The sequence below is a fragment of the Haliotis cracherodii genome, unplaced genomic scaffold (assembly GCF_022045235.1).
Source record: "Haliotis cracherodii isolate W230 unplaced genomic scaffold, xgHalCrac1.p SCAF_15, whole genome shotgun sequence".
NCBI classification, from domain to species: Eukaryota; Metazoa; Mollusca; class Gastropoda; order Lepetellida; family Haliotidae; genus Haliotis; species Haliotis cracherodii.
The window spans coordinates 31,159,015-31,176,088 of NW_027266270.1; the positions used below are offsets into that span (position 1 = coordinate 31,159,015).

At 39.7% G+C, this 17,074-nt stretch overlaps 1 protein-coding gene across 1 annotated transcript in view; it reads left to right on the forward strand.

The window, feature by feature from the left end:
* The window catches only part of LOC139462509 (nitric oxide synthase, inducible-like), a 59,711-nt gene extending 44,247 nt beyond the window's left edge, over positions 1 to 15,464 (forward strand). The window contains exons 23-28 of the mRNA XM_071244281.1: positions 2,009 to 2,142; positions 2,721 to 2,878; positions 4,402 to 4,593; positions 5,115 to 5,285; positions 9,715 to 9,818; positions 10,122 to 15,464. Of these exons, the coding sequence (XP_071100382.1) occupies positions 2,009 to 2,142; positions 2,721 to 2,878; positions 4,402 to 4,593; positions 5,115 to 5,285; positions 9,715 to 9,795 (736 nt within the window). The 3' untranslated portion in view covers positions 9,796 to 9,818; positions 10,122 to 15,464. The remainder of the gene's footprint in view (positions 1 to 2,008; positions 2,143 to 2,720; positions 2,879 to 4,401; positions 4,594 to 5,114; positions 5,286 to 9,714; positions 9,819 to 10,121) is intronic.
* Positions 15,465 to 17,074: the final 1,610 nt, after the last annotated feature.

A 17,074-nucleotide genomic window follows, 5' to 3' on the forward strand; every position in this document is an offset into this window, starting at 1 on the left:
CACAAAATTGTAAACGTAAAAATTGAGTCTGGAAAACAAACTTCTTGTTTTCCTCTATATATGTTTACCTTATAAAACCTTAAACTTTGAAGCCCAGTCATTTACCATTATCTATAGCTTGAAACTGCATATTGTAACATTTTCTAGGATATAAATATCAATACCCAAAATGTCAGACACATATAAAAGAAAAGGCAGAACTTAAGTGTCAAATACTATTGAAGATAAACTATATGGAACAGGTTTAAGATTTACAAGAGTTTTTAAAACAATGAATTGTGCACTCTTAGCCTGTTTAGCAGCATTGTAATATGCTATTAATCCAACATAGGTTACTTGAACAAACAACGCCCAAACGCTTATGTGGAGAAACACACGTTAGCTGTTTATCACAGTAAGACCACTTTTAAAACCTGGAAAGAATACCCCGACGTTTAAACACAACTTTGGTCTTATCGAAAGTTAAGCCATAATTATTACAATACTCAGGTAAGACATATATATTCGCTACTAAAGTCGAAAACCTGTATCAGAAATACGGATCACACCATTGGCGAAAAGCACAAGAAAATGTTGAATAAAGTGGATGATTTTGTATTTCTGGTTCACAGATTTTTATCTATTTCTTTAGCTGTCATCAATAAAAATGCCGAACAAAAACGGGTTCAAAACGCACCCTTGTCTGACTCCGACGTTACGTTCAAAGAACTCTGAATGGTGATCAAATCTTACACAAGATTAAACACTATCCTAAATAGCTTAAATGGAATTATACATTTTGGTTGAAATCCCATTATCACTTAAAACTGTCCAAAGTTTCTATAGGTTCACAGAATGGACAAATACAGTAGATTTTTTGCCTCGCTTCTTTCCAAGATATCATTATATGACTGACTGTAAAATCTACATGTTGTCAGTTGTTGAGTAAACAACGAAGGAAACCAGCCTGGGATTCGATAATTTTATCAAAGCATTCACCCCAGGAGTGTTGTCTTGTATTCAGAATTAAACATATACCTTACTGAACACATTTAATAGTGTAAATGGAGTTCTTTCTTGTACAAAGGGACCATAATCCTCTCTGACAATGGAGTTGGAAAATAGGCTTTTTCAAACATAATATTAAAGATAATTCTAGTATAAGGTTCTACAACGTCAGCAGAATATTCACATTTCAGAAATGAGCTTGTCATCATCAGATGATTAGTATTGCAGTCTTGTTGCGTCATAATGGCCTTATGGACCTCCTCTTGTTCAGTGGCCGAATCCAAAATAGATTTGGTGACTTCATCAACATTTCTTTTTATTTCTGGATTGCCAATCTCACAATAATCCTTGTCGAACTTCAACTTAAAATGCGTAAACGACTGTTTCATTATAATGTTTTGTTTAATTGTATGGGAACTGACAGACATTTGAGACAGACATTTGAGAGATAACCAAAATTGCTAACCGTTATTCATACTTGTTTCTAATTCAAAAATAATCACAAAGAGAAGAACAGTTATTTTTAAAAATCGTTAACACACGTTATTTCTCATTATAATAAGTATGTTAACACTGGGGGTGCATAACAGTCCCCTGACAACAGTGCTGCTTTATCACTTGCAAAATGCAATATGTCAATCTTTATTCACGCATATACTGAAAGGCCACACACCTATAGAACAGACTGATCCGTGAAGATCCGGGTTAGAACAGGTCTTCAGCAACCCATGCTTGTAGTAAGAGGCGACTATGCTTGTCGTAAGAGGCGACGAAAGTTATCGGGTGGTCTTGGTTGATGCATCTCATCGTTTCCCAATAGCGTGGATCCATGCTCATGATAACAATCACTGAATTGTCTGGTCCAGACTCGATTATTTACAGACCGCCGTCATATAGCTAGAATGCGTGTGGCGTTAAACAACAAACAAACAAACATGGTTTTAGCATGATTGAATCTTATCACGACAAAGGGCATTCATATATGAGTTTAAACAGCTATATCCATCTCTCTCTGCGACAGCGCCCCCAACTTCCGCCTACCAGAGGACAAGACGCTGCCGGTGATGATGGTGGGGCCAGGGACAGGTATCGCCCCCTTCAGGAGCTTCTGGCAACAGCGACAGGTGGACGTGGCCAGAGGGCATACTCCGACAAGTGAGTGCACTATTGTACTTGTGGTAGCCGTCTTCTTTGTTCTCAAAAGGCGACATATGATCAGTTCATTTTACACCACTCTGTTATGATACAATACCAGACATCAAGAAAGGATATTAAACTGGCACGTTGTATGTTCTGTACGTTCTGTGACTGTACATTGGTATATTCTGTTCTGCAGACGCCAGTGACATGGTGTTGTGTTCTATTGTATGTTCTGCGACTGTACATTTGTATATTCTGTTCTTCAGACGCCGAACGGCGAGACTGGGGTGACATGGGGTTGTGTTCCCCGTATGTTCTGCGAGTGAAATTTTGCTCTTCAGACGCCAGTCCACAAGGCTGATGTGACATGGGGGTGTGTTCCCTGTATGTTCTGTGCGTGAACTTTTGTATGTTTCGTTCTTCAGACGCCGATCGGAGAGGCTGGTGTGACATTGGGTTGTGTTCCCTGTATGTTCTGCGAGTGAACTTTTGTATGTTTTGCTCTTCAGACGCCGATCGGAGAGGCTGGTGTGACATAGGGTTGTGTTCCCTGTATGTTCTGCGAGTGAACGTTTGTATATTCTGTTCTTCAGACGCCAGTCGGCGAGGCTGGGGTGACATGAGGTTGTATTTCGGCTGCCGGTCGTCCAGCCAGGATCATGTCTATGACTCGGAGCTGGCGGCCATGAAGGACCAGAGAGTGCTGAAGGACTACTATGTGGCCTTGTCCCGCGAGCCAGGCCAACCGAAGGTAGGAATGTTTTATACGTCAATATATGTTTGAACATCGCTGATAAAAGACCAGATCATCTTTGAGCCAGACCTGAACATCATTAGCAAGATTGCATAAATTTTGCCAGACCGGAACACCAGAACCTATTTGAGCAAGACAGGATTTCGTTCAGCCAGTCCTTGGCATCCCTGAGCATATACTGCTAGTGAAATGTTCCATCTCCTCCCCACGGTACTAGTGAAATGTTCCATCTCCTCTCTCACTGGATAGTGAAATGTTCCATCTCCTCCCCCATCTGCTAGTGAAATGTTCCATCTCCTCCCCCACCTCCTAGTGAAATGTTCCATCTCCTCCACCATCTGCTAGTGAAATGTTCCATCTCCTCCCCAACCTGCTAGTGAAATGTTCCATCTCCTCCCCCACCTGATAGTGAAATGTTCCATCTCCTCTCTCACTGGATAGTGAAATGTTCCATCTCCTCCCCCACCTGATAGTGAAATGTTCCATCTCCACCACCATCTGCTAGTGAAATGTTCCATCTCCTCCCCCACCTGTTAGTGAAATGTTCCATCTCCTCCCCCACCTGATAATGAAATGTTCCATCTCCTCTCTCACTGGATAGTGAAATGTTCCATCTCCTCCCCCACCTGCTAGTGAAATTTTTCATTTACTCCCCCACCTGCTAGTGTAATGTTCCATCTCCTCCCCCACCTGCTAGTGTAATGTTCCATTTCCCCCCCCCCCCCCCACCTGCTAGTGAAATGTTCCATCTCCTCCCCCACCTGCTAGTGAAATGTTCCATCTCCTCCACCACCTGCTAGTGAAATGTTCCATCTCCTCCCCCACCTGCTAGTGAAATGTTCCATCTCCTTCACCATCTGCTAGTGAAATGTTCCATCTCCTCCCCCACCTGTTAGTGAAATGGTCCATCTCCTCCCCCACCTGATAGTGAAATGTTCCATCTCCTCTCTCACTGGATAGTGAAATGTTCCATCTCCTCCCCCACCTGCTAGTGAAATTTTTCATTTACTCCCCCACCTGCTAGTGAAATGTTCCATCTCCTCCCCCACCTGCTAGTGTAATGTTCCATTTCCCCCCCCCCACACCTGCTAGTGAAATGTTCCATCTCCTCCCCCACCTGATAGTGAAATGTTCCATCTCCTCCACCACCTGCTAGTGAAATGTTCCATCTCCTCCCCCACCTGCTAGTGAAATTTTTCATTTACTCCCCCACCTGCTAGTGAAATGTTCCATCTCCTCCCCCACCTGCTAGTGTAATGTTCCATTTCCCCCCCACCTGCTAGTGGAATGTTCCATCTCCTCCCCCCACCTGCTAGTGAAATGTTCCATCTCCTCCACCACCTGCTAGTGAAATGTTCCATCTCTTCCCCCACCTGCTAGTGAAATGTTCCATCTCCTCCCCCACCTGCTAGTGAAATGTTCCATCTCCTCTCTCACTGGCTAGTGTAATGTTCACACCTGCTTGTGAAATGTTATGCCTCCTCTACACCTGATAGAGACATGTACCGTCTCCTCCACAGATGTACGTCCAGGACATGTTGCAGCAGTATGCCAAGGACGTCTTCAACACCATGGTCAAAGCTGGCGGACACATCTACGTTTGCGGCGATGTAGAAATGGCGGAAGACGTCAGGCAGACACTGGAGCGGATTCTGAGTGAGCAAGGGAACCTGACACCGGAAGCAGCTAGAGAATATATTCGCCAAATGAGGGTACGTATTAAAAACGGAAGCAGCCAAAGACTATATTCGTTAAATGGGGGTACGTATAAAACTGGAAGCAGCCAAAGGCTATGTTCGCCAAATGAGGGTACCTATAAAAATCGGAAGCAGTCAAAGACTATATTCGTTAAATGAGGGTACGTATAAAACTGGAAGCAGCCAAAGACTATGTTAGTCAAATGAGGGTACTTTTAAAAACTGGAAGCAGCCAAGGACTATATTCGTCAAATGATGGTGCTTTAACAACTGAAAGCAGCCAAAAGCTATATTTGTCAACCGAGGGTATATATAGACACTACAAGTAGAAGCCAAAGACTACCTTTGTCAACTGAGAGTAAATAAAACACTGGAAATAAAGGTTTGTGCTGCATTTGCAACATACCAGGAAGGATGAATAAATGTAACTTGGATTTGTTCTATTTGTTGTGCTGTCTTGAAGCTGTGCTATACAGTATCAGACAAGACCACACTACCATAAAGTATTAAATGTGCTTATATGTACTGTATTGCAGAGTGTCAAGAGATACCACGAAGACATATTCGGAGTTTTACAGAAGAAAACGAAAGTGGAAACCAGGTCACCGGTCCAGACAAATAACGTCGCGGAGGACGTGCCCTGGATTCATAAAATAACAGACTCTGTCGACGAGGGCGGAAATGTGGTGCCTGTGTTCCCAAGTACGGTACGGTGCTTCTTAATTATTGATGACCCTGGTGTCATCACATACCATTAGCTGGGAGATTTCGTCACACCTTTCGATGTTTGGTTGGGATCTGTTTGAAGGAAATAATTAAAAGAAAGAATAACTGGGTTTTCTGAAATAGACCTGCTGTGGGACCCAAAAATGCTTGGCACCTCCTAACGGTAAAATGTATGTCTTGGGGAACCTTTAAGTATTTTCACCCCGTTCCCAATGTGCAGTGTATACATATCCAATCCTAGAATAGGTTTATACCACCCACAATGTATCAAGCCTGGAACCATTGTCTCGGAGCTGTGCTCCTGATACCAGGGTATCATGATATAAGTATAAAGCAAGAATAGAAAACGTCGTAAACGGTCACAGTTGTGTTATTATTTAAGAGAGGCAATCTAAAGAATCAAGACCCCCAATTGACACTGACCATAATCACTGATTAATAAACCATGAACAAATATACCAGCTGATTAGCTAAGCAACTGTATAACAGCTATTACCAAAGATGGACAAAACAATCGACATGAACCATAGACAACCATTTAAGCCGAGGCTGTAACCAATTTACACCTAGGAGTTAATTAACTCAACACTCGTTTTTTGTACTATTGAAAATTGTACATAATTGTATCTGATGTTCCACCGTGGGTGTTATTCTAAGAATAAATGAGCTGAGTTGAGATGGTAGGGAGAAATGGGCACTGAAGGCTTATCCCTAAGATATGTCTCTTGGACATTTAAGATAGACGAATACGCCTGAATAAAAATTTAACCTCATAGACTCAAGTCGCTTGGATTAACAAAGGAAATACAGGTACGGGACCTACAGAGTATCTAGACCTACAATCATAAAAAGGTACTTGACCTAAAGAGTTACTTGACTCACAACCACGAGAAAGGTACTTGACCTTAACTAGGCAATCCCAGGGAAATTAGTTATTCACCGATTACTAGAAAAGGGGGTATAAACTATAATACCCAAGCCAATACGTTTAGCTCAGTATCACCAGACGTAAGTCTGTACAAGGTCAAAACTGCCCCAAAATTACCTACTGGCGAAACTCAAGTTTCTCCTGACCACTTAGTTGCTAGGCGACCTGTTGTTAGGGTCTAGCAATCCCTTCCCATAGTCAAACTCGTTGTTTGTTGTTGTTGTTTTAAGTGTTTAAGAGGTCGCCTTCTGCCTTAGCAATTTCGGCTGACCTGCCAACTTTGGGACTATGAGTTTAAGTATTCATACAATTTCTGTTTTTGTACTGATAAAATTTATATTTTTGTATATTGATATGATTTCATTTTGGCTGATCAGTGAATATACGTTTGAGTAGCTATCCATCTCTCAGAAAAAGAGTAAATTTGGCTTTCGCTATTGCATCTCTTCGCTTAAGAAGATCTACGGCAGATAACGGATCTGACTGCAATTCTTGTATCAACCGAGCCCTAGCTGAGGCATTATCTTAACATTCAAGTAACAAGTGAGCCATTGATTCAGGTTGATTGCAAGAGGTGTGAGTGGCGACTTCAACTTTCCATACATTTGAGTATGACTATGGCTTTGGTGAATCTTGGGTTGAATATTGTGTAGCCATCTGCCGATCTTACTTGCGTCCAACTGGGTTTGCTATCTTTGGGTTATGGAGGATTTGATTTTTGCTTTTTATCTCTAGTTTACTGAAGGGAATATGCTGTTTCTCTGCCTCATCTAGGGCTAGCTCGCCAGTGTGTTTGATTTTTCATTTCCATGAATATCTGTTTGAGTTGGGATCCAACACAGTTCCACCTGTTGTCCTTGTTCCGGTATTTTTTGTATATTCATATAGAATATTATTGACGGCGTTTGGTCCTCGAGTTTGAGTTTCTGCCACTGGTGGCTTGAAGTGCACTTAGAGAGTCTGATAGTATGACTGCCTTTGCTTCTGGTAGTTCCGGTATGAGTTTGGGTGCATGCTGAATTGCCTCCATTTCAGCAGTGAATACTGACTGACCATCAGGCAGGCAGAACCGAGTGCTTGGGTTTAGGAGCTATGGATATTGATCTACAGGATTCTTGGATCCATCAGTGTATATATGGGCCCAGCTGTCCCAGGTAGTTTGAATTTTAGTGATAGCTACTGATCGTAGTAGGTTTGGGTTTTGTTTTTTAAGTGACTTCTGATGTTAAAGCAGTGTCAACATTGGGAGTTGATTAAAGTCAAAGGTTGGTGTAACCATTTGTAGTGACTTTCTGGTGTCTGAATGTCATCACAGTTGTGACTCCAGATGAGTTCACGTACTAATATCTCAGATGGCTTTAGTGAGGGATTTTTTTCCGAGAGAGGGCTTCATCTCAGGTGTTTTTGTTTTGCTATGTCTTTTTCACCAATGGGTTTTATGTTCGTCCCCAGAACAATAATATTGCCTTCTTTCGTCTTAGTTTCAAGCTTATGTTTCTACTTGTAGTGCTTCTAGTAATGTTGCTCCGCCTGTGGTTAGCATGATGGCTTTGTGTGGCTTGAGTCGGTACAAGACAGTATTTGATGCTGAGTGAAAGGCCTCTTAACTACAGTCTATTTTTGATCTGATAAGTAATTTGTAGAGGTTCAGCTGTGTGTCCCTCGAAGTACCCCAAGATGTGCCTGGAATTACCCGCAGTACGTGCAGGTGTTTATGACTTCTGTTTTCAAAAATTTCTTTATGTTTGCTCCGAGTGAGGTGTTGATCTGGGATCGCCTGTTTTGAGGACTTTTTTAATTTGATTGGTTTGCCTTTTATGGAGAGACGGGATATCATATTAGCATCTTTCCCAAAGTGTTTAAGTAGAACTCCCACAATTTATTTTCACTTGAAAGGTTGAACCCCCATTTTTTGCACCATTGATCTACTCCACCCCAGGCTGACTTGAGTTGTTTTCGGATTTGTGAAACATCTCTGTGTTTTACCCATATTGCTCCGTCATCAGCGAATTTAGAAACTTGGGAAGGAGGGTTGACATGATCAATCATAATGTTAATCAGGGTTGGGCTTATAATGCTGATTTGTTGCGTGCCATTGTCCAGTGACATTGGATCATATTGATTGTTCCCTATTTTAACTGACAGCAACAGCAGGAAGCTGTCTATGGCGTTTGCCACGTTCCCTTCTACTCCATTTTGTGAGTCTTGCCTCATCATGTCGAAGGCTTGGTAGTGGTCACTTTGAAGTGATTAGTAGTCGCTTGTCGCTTTTTCGACCTTATTGAGTTAAATTGATCTGGATTCAGATTGCTGAGTAGAGGGGTAATTTACACACTCGATAGTGCCGAGATTCCTAAACGAGACGCGCGGACCTAGATGCAGACAACCACCCCAATCTAACAAAGGAAAGCCTCTGGGAGCTAACAGAACAGTGTGAGATAGGGAATACACGAGGGATAAGCAAACTAACTACTAAACCAATATAGGAATATAGGTATCAAAATAATGTCCTAAACATAAGCCACCCAAAGGTAACATTAAACAATTACAACCAGATATGTACAGTTGGTAAGGTAAGTGAGTGGGTATGTTTTCACGCCGTTTTTAGCAATATTCCAGCAATATCACGGCTGGGGACACCAGAAATGGGCTTCACACATTGTACCCATTCGGGAATGTTCGGCGTGACGAGCGAACGTTTTCACCACAAGGCTACCCGACCGACCGCTATTAGTAAGTTGGCAAAAATAACTATAAATACATGAGAAATATCTACGAAGTACTAGGTAACCCCTATACTGCGTGAAAAAGTTACTAAAACACGTTCAATACATGAATAAGATTGCATACATATATGGGATAACATATATGAAATCAATACATGACAAAAGCATGAGATTTAACTGCTAGAGAATCAAATTTAAAGACAACAAATTCTTCGACAATACCCTAATGAGCAAAAAACACCGAGCTGCGCCGATCGGGTCTCACGATCCGGTGACAATCATTTATATTGCGCGTTCGTACCATATAGTTAAAATACGCTCTTGTCGATTGCTATCGTGCTTTCTGCCCCATCACCATGGCTATATGTTGACGTTGTAAACACAACTTTGCATATTATTTATCTAATATTATTATTTCAAAACGCCTACGGACAATGACTGAGAGAGAAATATTTTTCCCCTAAATACTATCTTCCGCGGTGATGAAGCCCTTAAAACAGATATTTCAATCAGAGGTGGTTACTGTGATTTGAAACTTCTGATTGACCAATCAGAGTCGATTATCTTCCGCATTCAGAATTTGAACCCACCCTGCATGTGTCGCAAGTCTGTATGGTGAATGACGACTTTAACGACTTGGCCACTCATGTCCCGTAAGGTGATGGACCTGCTGAGTGAGCTTCTGCATCACCTTGTGACGACACAAAGCAGCCTCAAAGTATTATGTGGTACATCTGTCACTTCATTACATTGCAGAACCAGTTTGTACGCCGGGCAGTGCTTAATACATCACTAACTTCACTTGATGGCTTCAGCGCCGGTGTGGCGTCCAACTAGGTCCGTGGTAACAGTAACGATAGGTGAGTTGCATTATTATTTTTCACGTTATATTTGTGGACGTACTGTGTTGGTACATGGACCAGTGCAGTGTGAGTGAATTAAAATTTAAAATCACATCGACGGTATTTCATCCATATTGTGGAGAAAAAAAAGCAGTTCATTTATACCAATTGCCATCGTATACCAATTGCATGGATCGATGCTCAAGATGTCAACAACAAACAAACAAATAATTTGGTGTAACATATTCGGACCATGTGTTTTCTTATCCACTGTCATGCACAGGAAATCCTCTTGTTCACCATGTTCTTTCATTCACGCAGGACCGGAAGAAGATCAAAGGGAGATAATAGACGACATAGCTTCGTGATGCCAACAGCCAAGCTGTGAGTGAGTTGGGTTTAACGCCGCTTTTAACATTATTCCAGTTATTTCACGGCGTGTCAATTTAATGTGGGAGGAAAGCCCGCAGTGATGCAGATCTCAGACGTTTACCACTTCGGTGAAACCCACGAGGGACTGTCAGGAACCAACTCATGTCCACTGATTGCGATTCGTGATGCAATGGAGTATGTAATCTGTAAACAACGACTGTAAATAATAGGGTGGTAAATCTTTAATTTATTAACATATTCCTATATAAATATATATTGATTTTAACCCTTACCGATTAACGATTATATACGGGGTTCTTGTGACAGACATCGACGATACTTCACGAGAGCGTTCACTCAGACATCTTCCATCACCCACCCATATAGTGTATACAAACCCCTGAACTCATGACGAAGCCTGGCATGAACTGTACACATAGAACTGTGCTGTGTGAGTGATTGGTGTTCAACGCCGCAATCAGAAATGTTCCAGCCATATCACCTGTATATAACAAAGTCTGGACAAAATATAAAAGCAGTTGATATTATAAGCAACTCCCGCGACAACAATCTACCATGTCACCGAGCCTGACCACGCGACTCAATTTAGTCGCTTTTTACAAGTCATATAGTGCTATGCTAAGGTCGTCACCGGCGAGGCAACTTGTTGAAGATATGTGTTTATGGTATTTTTTGTAGCGGGTTGCGTCTTTGCGCACAAATCGATAAGTCAGTGTATCCAATCTCATTAAAATCAGATCTTAGTTCTCGCTACCGCTAATCAAAGATCTGGGGACATCCCATTACGGGTCACGTAGACCGACCTTGCGCGAACTTTGACCGACCAATGGAATGACCAATCAGAAGACTTTACGGCACTTATTTCAATTTGGCGACTAGGCTTCGAAACATAATTTGACAAATTCTCGATAACAAATTTGAAACCTGAACAAAAGAACATTCTGGAATGGCTAATAGATGGTCTAGATTGTATGGATTCAGTCGTTAAACCCGTAACTATCGTTCGGAATATCCCGTGTTAATGTTTTCGAGGTTGTATGATTAGAAATTACATTCCGACTGTCACTTTCATGATCTGGTAAGTGACGCTCTGATTGGTCGGATGAAAGGTCGTGCTGACGTGACCCCTAATGGGATGTCTTCAGATCTTTGTTTAGCTGTAGCGAGAACTAGGAACTGATTTTAATGAGATTGTCAGTGTATCATACTTCCATTCTATTTATAAATACTTTGCATACATTCGCTACCCTAAAAACAGCCGTGCAATCATATCACACTGATGAGCTAGAGTAATATTGTTCTGTGTTAGAGATACGGGAAATGGTGACGTCACCTTACGAAGCTTTAGTAGCGAATCTGTCCAAGGTATTTGTTGTAATAGAAAATATAGAATATGGAAAGTAAATGCTAAATGTCCCCTTTATGTTGCCATATTATACTTATTTGTTGTAAACATTTATGAAGTCCAAAGCATTCAAGACAAGTAATATTTACTTTATGTATTTGAAACTTTCATCTGCGTCATGTATTTTGAGGGCCCTCGTGGGTTTTCCTAACCCAGTGTAGCACCACTCAAAACACTATCGTAACGTAAGGCGGGTCTGAATTTTACCATAAAACAACGCTGAAATAGTGCCTAGCATAGGATCAGACTCGTCCTGCATACACTGCATTATAATTAATAGCTTTCGTTCCCTTCACTATTTTTGTTGTTTGGTTGGTCTTCTGTTGATGTTTTGGGGGTTGGTGTAAAATGTTAAAAAACTTTAACTGAGTAAAGTAAATTGCCGGGCATAAGAAAGTATACACCCATGTTTGATGGTGCCTAAAAATGAACCAAACAAGAAATGGTTATTCGATGGTGATGTATTTGATACGGGTATCAACGGCAATATTACTCAGGGGCCTTCGTATTCGACACTTTGTTCGACACGTTGATCTACATTTGAATAAGTTCCATTGTGTTCTCTAGCACGTACTGATGTGTACTATGAACTGTGATACAAATTTATATATTTCACTGACACAATATTGTATTTTTAAAAAATCATTGACATGAAATCGACAGAAACGTTTATCGAAAAACTGCATTAAATTGCCATACAATAATGTGTCATCTGGTTTGCCAACCACACCACTGTGATATATTTAATAACAAGGTTTGAATTAATACGGTTATAAACCTGGAAAGCCCAAAAGCGATCTTAGCGCTACGACTTTCATAAGCCTATGCTAAAGTATAGGAGTATATGGTCTAAACGATAAGATCGCTTTGTAAAACGGGACCCAGGCAGTTGGTTAAACCTTGTATAATACCGTATTTATTGAGGGAATTTGTGTAACAATTTGGATTTATGACAGCCTGTGCGTTTTTACAATTGTATAATACGTCCATGTACATGTACAATTATCATAGCTCCATGTTAGAATGATAAAATATGATTGGTTCGCGTGATCTTGATAAAATACTATATGCTCCTGATGACCACAGGAATATTATAGTACCGGAAGCAAATTATATTGTCAGTTCAGGATATGCTTACGTCAGCAAATCCCTTATCACTCACAAGGTGATCAGTCATTTTCATATCTTGAGGATTTTTCGTTTGGTTGTACACATTATAGGTTGTAGCAGTACCTATCGAGGTACTCGTGTACAACCACATGTACCCCGAGTGATCCTATTACACCGATTTATCTTACCGACATGTTTTATGTGACATTGTAAAATAATTAAAATCAATTCAAAATTGATAGAACTCAGCTGTTCGATTGAACTGAGGTTAACTTGTGCTGTCACATGACTTTCATTGACTCGAAAAAACATGCGGCTTTTTGCTTCGGACGGGGTATAAGGAATTTATAATTCCGCTCAGAAATCCACGTGCAACCTGTCTTCTTCGTGGCGGGGTATAAGGGATTTAATCTTCTGCTCAGAAATTTGTAACCATCAACTAGGCCAGATGCATAGTATTTAATCTAGATCACGTGAACTTATCAACCATTAACAATGTTACACCGGTTTGCAGTCGAAGTTATGGTGAAGGCACAGTTTTATGGACAAAGTTACATAGTATATAATTAATGTTTTTCCTCAATGCTGTATAGATTATGTTTTTCGTTATCGTTTACACCGGTGTTTTTCCTTATTGCTGCATACATCATGTTTTCCCCTATTCGTTTTCGCCAGTGTTGTCCCTTAATGTTGCATTCCTTATGTTTTCCCAGTAATCGTTTACACCCGGTCCGGTATTTTCCCATTTTGCTGCATACATTGTTTTCCCGTAATCGTAATTACCCCGATGTATTCCCGTTATGCCGTATTCATGTTGTTTTCGCGTAATCGTTTACACCGGTGTTTCCCTTAATGCTGCATAAAGTATGTTTTCCCAATAATCGTTTCCACAAAAGTTTTCCCAAAATGCTGCATACTGCATTATTATAGATATAGAAATGGGTTCCGTCCGTGTATGTGTGTGAACTAGTGCCTTTTGCTATTTAGGAGTTTTATAATTTTTTATTTTTTACGTTTCCATTGCAACAAGTTGGACTTAGGTTCTCTAGGGTAGAGTTTGTTTCCGGAGCATAACTCAAAACCCATTCAATACTTTCCAACAAAAACTGTGCATGTTTACCAGACACATACTGGACTGGTGCCTCTTGCTATTTAGGAATTTTATAAATTTTTGTTTCACGTTTCCATGGCAATAGTGAGTGAGTGAGTTAATATTTAAAGTCACATCGGCAATATTTCAGCCATATAGTGACTATCCATGGCAATAAGTTGGTCTTAGGTTCTACAGGGGTGGTGTTCGTTTCCAGAGTGTTGTTCGTTTCCAGAGTGTAACTCAAAAACCGTTAAATACTTTCTTACAAAACTTTGCATGTCTACCAGGCACATACTGAACTGGTGCCTTTTGATATATATAGCACTTTTAGAAATTTTTATGTTTCCATGACAACAAGTTGGATTTAAGTTTTAATATAGGATTGGTTTATTTAAGTAGTATAACAAATAAACTGTTAAATATTTCCTTGCCAAACATTGCATGTCTATATATAAAGCGCATACTGAACTAGTGCCATTTGATATTAAGAAGTTTTAGAAATGTTTATTTTAGAATTTCCATTGCAGCTATTTTGACATGGGCTTAGAGAAATGTTGGGTCAGTTACCTGGTTTGGGACGATAACGTGTTAAAATGGGGGATACAGATTACTTTGTCAACTATACGCTTGTGTTTTCTTGTAATCGTTTACACACATGTTTTCACATATTCGCTTACACCCGTTTTTTCTCAAGATGCTGCATACCACTTTATGTTTTCCCGTAATCGTCTACAACAGTGTCTTCCTCCCATAATGCCCAATACATTTTGTATTCCCCTTATCGTTTACGCTGATGTTTTCCCTTAATGCTGAAAACATTATGTTTTCCCGTTATCGTTTACAACCGTGTTTTCCCTTAATGCTGCAACATTGTTTTCTTATAATCGTTTACATTGATGTTTCCTCAAAATGCTGCGTTCTACATTATGTTTTCCCGTAATCTTTTGCACCACCGAAATGGAGCGTACATTAAGTTTTTCTCGTAATCGTTTACACCGGCGTTTTCTCGTAATGCTGCATACGTTATGTTTTTCGTCATCAAAATGCTTTATACGTTAAGTTTCCCCTGAATCGTTTACACCTGCGTTTTTTCAAAATGCTTTATACGTTAAGTTTCCCCTGAATCGTTTACACCTGCGTTTTTTCAAAATGCTTTATACGTTAAGTTTCCCCATAATCGTTTACACCTGCGTTTTCTCAAAATGCTTTCTACATTAAGTTTTTCGTAATCGTTTACACCGGTGTTTTCCCATAATCAGCATATATTATGTTTTTCGTAATCGTTTACACCGGTGTTTTGCCATAATCAGCATATATTATGTTTTTCGTAATCGTTTACACCGATGTTTTCCCAAATTGCTTTATACATTAAGTTTTCCCGTAATCGTCTTCACTGGTGTTCTCTAGTAATGCAGCAATATTATGTTTTCCCATAATCGTTTACACCGGTGTTTTCCCTTCATGCTGCATACATATTGTTTTCTGGTAATCGTTTACACCAGTGTGACACAGTGTCACCTTACACAGTTTTACAAACGAAATCACGCCCAAAGTCACATAGTCTCACACACGTCACGGAAAGCAGTCCGCGTGGTTGCGTCAATGAGTAATGCTGTATGGGCAATACAAGTACCACATAGAAAACAGTGAGTTTTAAAATTTAAGGCTTTGGATTTATATGCATACTTCGACACTGTCTGTGTACCAACAGGCTACAGTTGCATATGATGTCTGGTGCATCTAATTTGTGCAGTCTGTTTGCGTTATTAATGCTACAGCAGCATTTTGCTGTCAACTTCACATAATCCTGGGGTTTGTCCAGGTTAACTGGTTCCATACATAGCAAACAAGTCGCCATCTGTGATCTACATAGGACACCTTCAGTTGAAAATAGTCACCTGCGAATAGTAACTGTTGATAGAAATATGGTTGACATGTGTACAGATACAAATGTTGCTTTTCCCTTTATAGCAAATGATTTTTGTGCTAAATGTCTTGATTCTATCTTCGGAATTAACTTTTAATAAAGTTTCTGAGAAGCTAATACCATTTGAGAAAAATAACTGCTTCTCGGTGTTTGGATTATCTCCCTTGATTTTCCTTGAAACAAATGTTGATGTTAATTTTAAGGCTCTGTTTCAAATTTTATGTTTATATTTGTTCATATTTTCATCAGTTATTACTCTCTAGAGCCAATCAACTATATATTATACAAGTTTTCATTTTAGCTATAAAAGAAAAATAGCTTATACATACCTTTATGTTCCTTAGGTCTATCTTTAAAATATTGTATGCTCGGCCGCCATTTTGAAGAAGGGAATACTTTGGGTTTTTTCAATTATATTTGTTTCTAACTTGATTATTTATGTGAAGACAATAAACTGTATGATTTTATATGTAAAACGTCAACATTATAATGAATCGGTTCATGTTCTGCAAGAATTACTGATATTAACAAATTTATGTACTTTTTCGTCATTTTGAAGCATTATTTTAAACTTCTATGTGCATTTTCCTTTCAAAATTGTTAAATATACATTCCTTTGCACCTATTTTCGGATGGTTCCCCATGTCAGATTTTGGTAGACTATATTTTAGTTTAATGCATTTGTGCCAAGGCACCAAAATCCAGCATTAAACCTTTTTCGTCAATTTTGTTGAACCTGGACCTTTTAATTACTGGACTAATATATAATGTTATCCCGTTTACGCTTTTTAGAAACAATTACACTGTTAACCACATTTCTTGGCGGTGAAAAGCCATTGCTGAGTGTTTGTCTTCTTCATAGACGAGTATCGTACAAAACTACTTGAAGAGTCAATTAAAGCCCGACAGCTATTTTAGCTTTTACCATTCGTGGTTTGAAATTATTCAACAATTTTATCCGCCTTCAGATACTTCAGGCAACATATATACTGACCTTTTCGGCGAACCAGAACAATTCAATTGCGTATTGACGCAGATGCACAATCCACAATGCAAATATGATTTCAATTAGTTAACAGTGAATATTTACATATATGCTAAAGTGTATTAATTAAGTAATATGATAATGTGTGAACACTAATAATCCAGATTTACCCATTTACATACTAATTTAAGCATTTAGCTTAATTTTTACCTATTTGCATAATAATCAAGAGAAGAGGGGAATTTGGGTTTAACCTTGGAGATTATTGCACTTATATAGCGACGTACATGCTGTATGTGTGGCTGCTTGTACTATCCAGAAATAATGCCGATTATATAGTGCTAGCCCAGTGAGATACCAT